The 8,981-nt window shown below is 28.8% G+C and overlaps 1 protein-coding gene across 2 annotated transcripts; it reads left to right on the forward strand.

Moving 5' to 3' along the window:
* The first annotated feature begins 3,255 nt into the window (after positions 1 to 3,255).
* LOC110626213 (putative serine/threonine-protein kinase) lies at positions 3,256 to 6,431 on the forward strand. Of its 2 annotated transcripts, XM_021771996.2 has the most exons (9): positions 3,256 to 3,404; positions 3,677 to 3,709; positions 4,436 to 4,756; positions 4,845 to 4,949; positions 5,034 to 5,110; positions 5,350 to 5,426; positions 5,524 to 5,683; positions 5,808 to 5,990; positions 6,153 to 6,431. In XM_021771996.2, the coding sequence occupies exons 1-9, from the start codon at positions 3,338 to 3,340 to the stop codon at positions 6,276 to 6,278; spliced, it is 1,149 nt and encodes a 382-aa protein (XP_021627688.1). In that variant the 5' UTR covers positions 3,256 to 3,337; the 3' UTR covers positions 6,279 to 6,431. The 2 variants fall into 2 exon arrangements, with proteins under 2 accessions (XP_021627688.1, XP_021627690.1); XM_021771998.2 differs by lacking the exon at positions 3,677 to 3,709 and having other exon boundaries at positions 3,259 to 3,404.
* The last annotated feature ends 2,550 nt before the right edge of the window (positions 6,432 to 8,981 follow it).

Consider the following 8,981-nt stretch of genomic DNA (forward strand, 5'->3'; position numbering starts at 1 on the left):
TTTTTTTAAAAAGTTCCGTTTGAAATAAATCGAATGTAAAAAAGTGATTTAGCTTTTATAAAATCATATTATCTTAAAGTAATTTTTTTAATCAAATCTTTTTAGTCAATAAAATTAAAATTTTAGTTATTATGTTTTTAAATATACAAATTAAATTAAATTCTTATAAATTTTTAGTTTTCAAACAGGAAAATAAAAGGTTTTGGTAGGTTTGAATCCAAATAAGAACCTTGAGAGAATTATATCACCCCAAATTGCTGGACTATCTACAGTAGCATTTCTTTTTCAAAAAACAATTGAAAATGAGGTTAATTCTTATTCTATTAACTAAAATTAAAAAACTTTTTTTTTTAAATGAAGATTGGAGAAATAAAATTTAAGATCTCACATATTTATTTTTTTTAAAATAACAAGAAAACTTCATTAATTCAAAGAGAACAAAGAAACAATATGAGAATGAGGGATATCAATCCAAACTCCTTGACCTGACTCAGAATGAGCCGATATTGCTAGAATATGAGCGACATCATTCGCAGATCTATGAACAAAAACACACTTTGCTTCCTCATAACTAGATAGAAGCAGTTTACAATCTTGAACCAAAAGGGCAAAAAACGATAAATCATCTAACAAAACACAATTAACTGACATCACAAGTACCTGAGCATCCAATTCGAAAAGAACTCGATCCCATCTACACTCTTTAATCCAGCTCAATGCTTCCCGGAATGCTATAGTTTCAGCACACTTTGCATCCATCTGGCTATAAAAAGATGCTGCTCTAGCAGCCACAAAACTCTCATCATCCTTCCGGATTACACAACCGAAACCTACCGAACCTCGTTGCAAGCTTAAATAGGCGTCAATGTTCGCCTTGATCCAACCGTGCGGCGGAGGAGACCAGATCGGGCGAGCCGGGTCGACAATGGTGCTTACTGAGGACACGACCCGGGCTACTTTTCATTGCTGCAAAAAATTCAGAGCCATGAAGAACACACCACTCGCAGTCTGACCCTGACTCTTCCATACAACATTGTTCCTATTTTGCCACAAAGCCCATAAGATCATTAGCATAAGGGAGGCATTTTCCACAGAAGCAGAAGAAAAGGCTAAAGAAAACCACTCATTTAAAGAAGATGCAGAAGGCGCAGGCCAACCCAATGGCGAGCTTAACCAGCAGCTGCGGGCAAAAGGGTACTGAATCAGAATATGCAAGACATTCTCAGGGGCTACATGACACAACAGGCATGAAGGATCAACTGGGACTCTCTTGGACTGAAGTGACGAGAGGCAAGGGACAACATTAACTAGAGCCCGCCAGCAGAAATTGAGCACTTTTGGGGGAACTTTAGCTTTCCAGAACCTTTTCCATATCTCGCTCCCTTCCCTATGTTGAAAGCCATCAACCAGGAACCTATATGCACTCTTAACCGAATAGTGACCTTTGGACTCGAATTTCCAGCACCATGTATCAGAACACGATGAAAGACTAAGAGGGATGTTCAAAATACAACTTCTATCTCTTTCGTTGAACATCTGTGCAATTAAACTCTCGTTCCATCTGTAGTTAATTATGAGATCTGAAACAACAACTCTAGCACAGTTCAAAGGAGGGGTTGTGGAAACCAGGGACTCAGGCAACTCTCTCAACCAGGGTTGCCCCCAGACTGAAACTGACTAACCATTCCCAATCCTCCAGTAAGCCCCAGCTCGAATTAGACCCCGAGTTTTCCATATGCTGCGCCACAAAAAACTAGGGTTACTTCCCAAAGGAGCTTCAAAGAAAGATTGTGTCGAAAAATAGCGGGCCTTAAGGACACGAGCCACTAAGGACTGAGGCCTATTTAAATATATTTATCACCAGATTGTGAGTGTAATATTTATTATATTTTAATTATATTTTAAGAATTTAATACGCTAATAAATCCTATAGAGATGTAATTGTATATTTAATATTATTTTAATCTTTAAGTCAAAATCAATAATTTCAACTCCAACCATAGGTTATGGCACTAATCAAGTAACAGAGAAAAATATTTTTAAAGGGAAATACTTATTTTTAATAAAACAAATTAACTCAGAGTTAGCTTCTTTTATTAGTTTATATGAATTTTATTATATTAATAATAAAAATATATTTGTTAAATATGACCAAAATTTTAAAAATGACCCTCTTTTAAATTCCAATATTAAAATGACCAAGCTTATTATTAATTTAATTCCAATAACTTATCATATTTCTCCTTATTATCCATATTAAACAATGACCAAGATTTTAAAATGACTCTCTCTAATTTAATTCTAATATTAAAAATGACCAAATTTATTATCTATATTAAACAATGACCCAGCTTTTTAAAAATGATCCTAAGATCAAACTAACAACTTTGTTGTTTCTTCATTTATTAATATGCAAGTGGGACATAAGAAATCATTAGTTAATTAATTTGGTACGTCCTATTTTATAATACACTGACCAATCTGAAAGCTGATTGGCCCCCACAAATGGATTAATTAATAATTCAACGTTCTTAATTAATGCCGCCTTCATTGACAGCCTGGGTACTGTTCAGAAACTAACAATATAGTAACCTTTGCACCGACTCTGCATAATTTGTATTTTTTTAATACTCCCTACTTTGAAACTTTAATTTTCGCTATGTGTGATTCAGTAGATTCGATTGAAAATTAAAATTTAAATATTTTTAAAAATTAAGTTGAATTAATTTTAATTAAAAATTAAATTGAACTGAATTTATTTAATTCAATATTATTCGATTCGATTTGATCGATTTAAATTTTTAATAAATTTTTTATTTTTTATGTTTTATTTTTAATAATTTAAAATTTAATTAAAATATTTTAATTTTAATATAATTTAATATTTTTATATTATTAAAGATAATAAATTATTATCATTAATCGGTTCAGTGTAATTTTTTAATTTTTTTTATTAAAATTTAAATAAATTGAAATAATTGAAAATTTTAAAATTAAAAATCAAAACAAATTAAAATAAATAAAAAATTAAATTAAAATTTTAAATTAATTCAATTCGACCAATTTTTTCGATATAAACCAAATACTATTCACCATAATTTTTATCATTGCGGTCAAAATTAGATAAGATATTTTTTTATTAAAAAAATATTATGCACATGTAAAACGTATAGGTTAAAAATATATTTACATATTTATATTTTAATATTATATACAAAACGATACAAGAGTGTATATATATATATATATAGATGACTGACTCTCTCTCTCCTTGGCTTTTCATTTCCTACCTTGACTAACTCTCTCTCTCTCTGTCATCGTAACCTTGTGGGCAGCCATGGCTGGGTCTTACTTTCGCTGGTTCAAGAATAACGAAGGAAACGCCAGTTGCCAAAACAGAGGAGGTATATCTTTTGGGCATATACTGTAAGATAAGTCCAACTCTATTGGAATTTCTTACCTTCTAATATCTATATTAATATATAAAAATCCAAATCACTGTATCATGATCATATATGACTAGATTTGTTTGTTATGTTATAGATCTATTTTTCTTATAAGATTTATCAATTTTTGTTTTTCAGATATTAATTATTGACAATAAAACTTATATTTAAAAAGAAAAAAAAAAAACCTTCTCATTTGATTCTCTTTTGTTTTCCATTATTAAAAACAGAGGAAAATGCCATTCCAGAACCAAGCAGAGGAGGTATGTTACAAGTGAATTGCTAAACATCCTATTTGAAATTTTGATTATGTGTGAAATTTATATTTGCCATACTACATCTTTTAGTTTCGTAAGGAATTATTGACTTAAAAGTAGACCTAGTCGGATCTATTCAAGCCGTGAATGAAATGATCCGTTAAATTTTAGGATAGATTAATTAATCATTTTAATTTTTGAATAGTTTAGAAATTTTAAATTAGAAAGACTTTTAAAATTTTAAATTTGAAATGACTAAAACGAAAAGATTTCATGTTCTACCCTCTCAATCTCCATTTAAAATTAAAAAAATTTCTCTTCTTAATCATAATTAAAATTACACTACAATCTATTCAATTTAAATTAACATCTTTTAGTTTTCGTTTAATTTTAAATTTTTAAAATAAATTATTTTATAAAATTCTACCATTTTTTAAAATTAATATATAAATAAATTAAATTATCAAATAATTAAATTAATTTTTTTACTTGTAAAAAAATATTTTCATTTAATTTTTTTTTATATCATATGAATGGGTATATTTTGTAAAAAAACTTATTTATTGAATTATGAATTAAATAATTTTTAGTACTCATATTTATTTCTTTACGATTTATTTAATTTTAAGTAATTTTTTTTTAATTTATTTTTTTACGTATGTGTGGAATTTATGTTTGATTTTAATCCCAACCCACAAAATTGCAGAATAACAAAATTAGCATTTGATCCAGGTGTTCACAAGTACAGCTTTGAAGAGCTAGCAAAGGCAACAGGTGATTTCTCCAACAACAACCGCGTTGGACTGGGCGGTTCTGGTCAAGTTTATAAAGGAACACTTCCAAATGGTAAACAAGTTGCGATTAAGAGGCTTCAATATAATTCAGATCCTGAGAAACAGCGAATGGAACTTCTATTTGAGGATGAGGTTAAAACCATTAGCCGCACTTGTCACCGGAATATTGTGGAGGTCGTCGGATACTGCAGCGAAGAAGCTGATCGATTGATTGTTTACGAGTTCGTTTCCAACAATTGCTTGAAATCTCATATCTATGGTGAGTACTTCTCAAATTTTCTCATTGGATTTATAATTTATTTATCATGAGAATTAAATGATTAAGCCATCTTGTTTGGTTACATAAGTGGGAAGAAGACAGCAGAAAACGGTGACCGCCCCGATCGATTGGCCAACCAGAATGAAGATTGCTTTGGGTACAGCAGAAGGATTGGCATATTTGCATGAAAAGTGTGAGTTTTTAACTATATTTAGTTTTTTTTTTTTCAAGTTTTTCTATATTGCACTTTATGCTTTTTAATTTTATGCATTCTCAGGCAAAGGTAAACCAAGAATCATCCACAGAGATATTAAAAGTGACAATATTCTTCTTGATGATGAATTTAATCCTAAGGTAGGATGATATATTTACAGAAGATATTTATGAAAAATAATTCAACAGCTAAACATTTTATATTATGATTTCAAAAGTTAATATTAAAAATGTAAATAAAGTTTATATTTATAACAATTAACTGTTTTAAAATACAAATTGTAAGATTCATATCAACTTCGAATTTGAATTTAACTTGTTAGTTATAAATTAATTTGAATAAAACAATAAATTACTTCTATCAATTTTTTTCCCTTTAGATTGGAGATTTTGGAATTTCCAAAGAATTTGCGGATTCAAAAACTCACGTTTCCACTATCCCAAAGGGAACTCCAGAGTAAGATTCGTTCTTATTTGCTTGCTAAATTTTCTTTTTCAAAGAAAATTCGTTGAATTGGTAGTTCTCATCTGATGAACGCTTTCTTTAAGTGCAGTTATCTCGCCCCCGAGCATTGCACCGAAGATGGCCAAAATAAGAGGCTCACCGATAAGTCTGATGTATTTTCTTTCGGTGTCGTGCTTCTAGAACTAATTACGGGAAAATTAGCCGTTTTTGAGAAGGAACGCAGGGAATATATTTTCTTAACTATTTGGGTACTTAAAAATAAATAATATGATATTTTGTATTTTCAATATTCAAGGTTTTTTGTTTTTTATTATTTTTTTCCCTGATGGAATGCTTAACTGACCTTTGTACATCTATTTTCATTATTCACAGGCCGTGCCTCTACTGAAACAAATTTTGGATGCAGAGTATCAAGATTTGGATGCTGAAAATTGTAAAGAGCTTTTTGATTCCAAATTACCGAATAATTTTGAGAAAAATGATATGAAACGACTCATTTATTGTGCTGTTGCTTGTGTATATAAACCTGCGAATTTACGCCCACATATGTGCAAGGTAAATTCACAAAACCAAACCAGTTATTTTTGGATTATGCTTTGCATGTGATTATCAGTAAAAATATATGAAATATAATTTAAAAAGTACGTGAAAATTATTTGATAATTTTGCTGTTGATTAAAAATTGGGAGAGTGATTGCATGTGATTTTGTGATGCAGATAGTTAAAGTACTAAATGGAGATCTGGAACCCAAAACTATATGGGTGAGAAGTGATTGCAAGTACCTATACAGAGGGTCACCTTACACTCCATTTCCTCAAGCTCAGGGAACCTCCAGCTCTTGAGCTCTATCCAATACATGAATTATCCTGGCCTTGTAACAAAAAAGTATGTGTTCTTGCTAAATGCACGTGCTTTTCTAAGGGATCAATTAGTTAATAAGAATGTGTTGAACTTTTTTTAAATATTAATAATGATTGATATTGAATAATTTTTCATATATATATATATATATATTGGCAAAATACATAATATCCATTAAGTATTATTTTAAAACAAAGAGATAATAATTTCTTTTAGTGAGGGTCCCTTCGAGGTGCAACATATCGATGTATATATATATATATATATATACATAGGTATGATTGGTAAATGTATGGAAAATTTTTTTGGATAAATCATAAGCCGAATCCAACAAAATAATTAACAATTTAATAGCTTTTGATAATTTCAAATTGAACATTTATATTTAAATATATATATATATAAAAACACGTAAATATTAATATAAAATTATTCAATTAATATCAAGATTGAAGCAATAAAAAATAATCTATTCTAATTCAATAAATATAAATTGTGTATAGAGTGAATATGATCAAATTCAAAAAAATTAACACTAAAAACCTTCGATCAATAAGTAGAAAAAAAATAAACAATAAAAGTAAATTCGAGATTTTGATGAAAATTTATTTAAAATAATAAATTAAGATAATTTAATAAAGTAATAATAAAAAAAATTAAATCAATACAGATAAATTCTAGTCGAATATTAAAATTGATTTCAATTCTGAAAATTGATTATAGAAATAATAAATTAGTTCTAATTATAGAATACGCTCTATATAACAAATTTATCATTAGGTGTAAATTAATTAGAAAACGTTCGCTAATTAAACCTAGTTAACAAACAACCCAAAGAACATATGTTGAATTTAATTTATCAACCCTTTTAAGAATTAGAGAGACTCAATTGTAACCAACAAATCAAACCGTTTGATGAGTTCAAGCTACATCATGTAATTTTTTAATGAATTACACTAATTGTTACTTGTTGTTAAATAAAAGCAATTATGAAATTCAAACATTTAAACTAACAACATATCACTTTGAAAATATAAACAATGGGCTCTATTGGTCAAATAACAAAACAATAATAATAACAACCGAAATTGTATATATAAATATTGGAATAATAAAATATGAACAATAATTGTCACACCCATTCTTTAATCTGTAGAGATGGATATGACTCGAAAAGCTGACAGAGTTCCCCCTAATATTATGCATATAAATGTATATAACCTGCTATAAGTTTTAAAATATTAAATATATAAGAGAAAACTGATGGTTGTTCTAGTCAATTCATAATATATTTACATTAAACAAAATATGTTCCTCACTGGAATGTACAATCTATACATGATCTTTCAAAATTACAAAAAGATATGACAAAAGACCTAGGATTGGTCCGACCTCCTCTAGACTCTGAGTGGACGATGTGCAAGGAAAGTCAAACTAGGAGATGCGGACTGCTGACCGGATCACCGAAAAGAAACTGAAATAATAAAAGTATAAGGGTGAGTACAAAATACTCAGTGAGCGGATAAATAAATAACAAAGGGGAAAAGATAAAGTTTAGGTACTTAATAGTACCAAATATTTAGCTAAAATAAGTCAGCTGAATAAATACAATTTAATTCAATTAATACAAATAAACTGTGAAAAATAGAGTCCGCATACACTCATAATATGTTCCCTGTAGATAATGCTGACATCTCAGGTGTGATAAAATAATGACAGCCTGAGAGCAATGCTGGCATCTTAGGCTCTATGATGACAATTTTGGCCCAAAAACAGTACATATATATATATTTGGTGCATATACAGAGTGTAATCGGCTATTTATTCAGTTGTGCTTTAAATTCAATTTCATTCATTAAAGAAATATAAATTATCTTTATCCTTTCCCAACTTAAATAAACAAATAATATATATAAATATATATATTTAAGAAAAATATCAATGTTATATATATATATATTTTTTTTGAAATAGGGAGTCGAACCTTAGACCTTTCAAGGCTACAGGATGCACTTTCCACCAGGCTAAGCCTTGGAGTGCATCAATGTTATATATTTATCCACTCATCAGTACTGATGATAAAAATAATCTAGATTGCACGAGTACCCCTATTATCTATCCCGGAAGCTGGATCCTCTCCTAGAATTAAAAAGAAAAAAATAATATATCAAATAATAAATAAATATTTTAGAATGAAAATATAAAACGTAAAATACAAAATTTTAAATATATTTATATATATAATTTTAAGAAAAATTCGGCAGTATTTTGGCATAGCTAGACCTCCCAAAATACACAATCTCAATAAAAATACACAATAAACTATAAATATTATATAGAACAATCTATGAAAAATCATCAATCTAAAAAGAAATATAGAATTCCATTAATTGGGTCTAACTAAAACTTATTCCCTTTTTATTCTCAAATCACCAAAAATCACTATTTAATGGTAGAGAAAATAAATTATACCATAATAATTCGAATAAAAGGGATAAAACTCACCTACCCAATTTTGGAGCCTCTGGAAGAAATTATTGAATTCATGAGCAGGATATTGGTTTAAAATAGGATCTAGCCGAGAATTTTAGAAGTTTATGGGTTGATTGGGTTGAACAGAAGGAGATTTGGGTTAAAAGAGGAATTTTTTTTTTAATAACAGAGGTTGTTCTGTTTCTGCTTTC

This window comes from Manihot esculenta, chromosome 11 (genome assembly GCF_001659605.2).
Source record: "Manihot esculenta cultivar AM560-2 chromosome 11, M.esculenta_v8, whole genome shotgun sequence".
Taxonomy (NCBI): domain Eukaryota; kingdom Viridiplantae; phylum Streptophyta; class Magnoliopsida; order Malpighiales; family Euphorbiaceae; genus Manihot; species Manihot esculenta.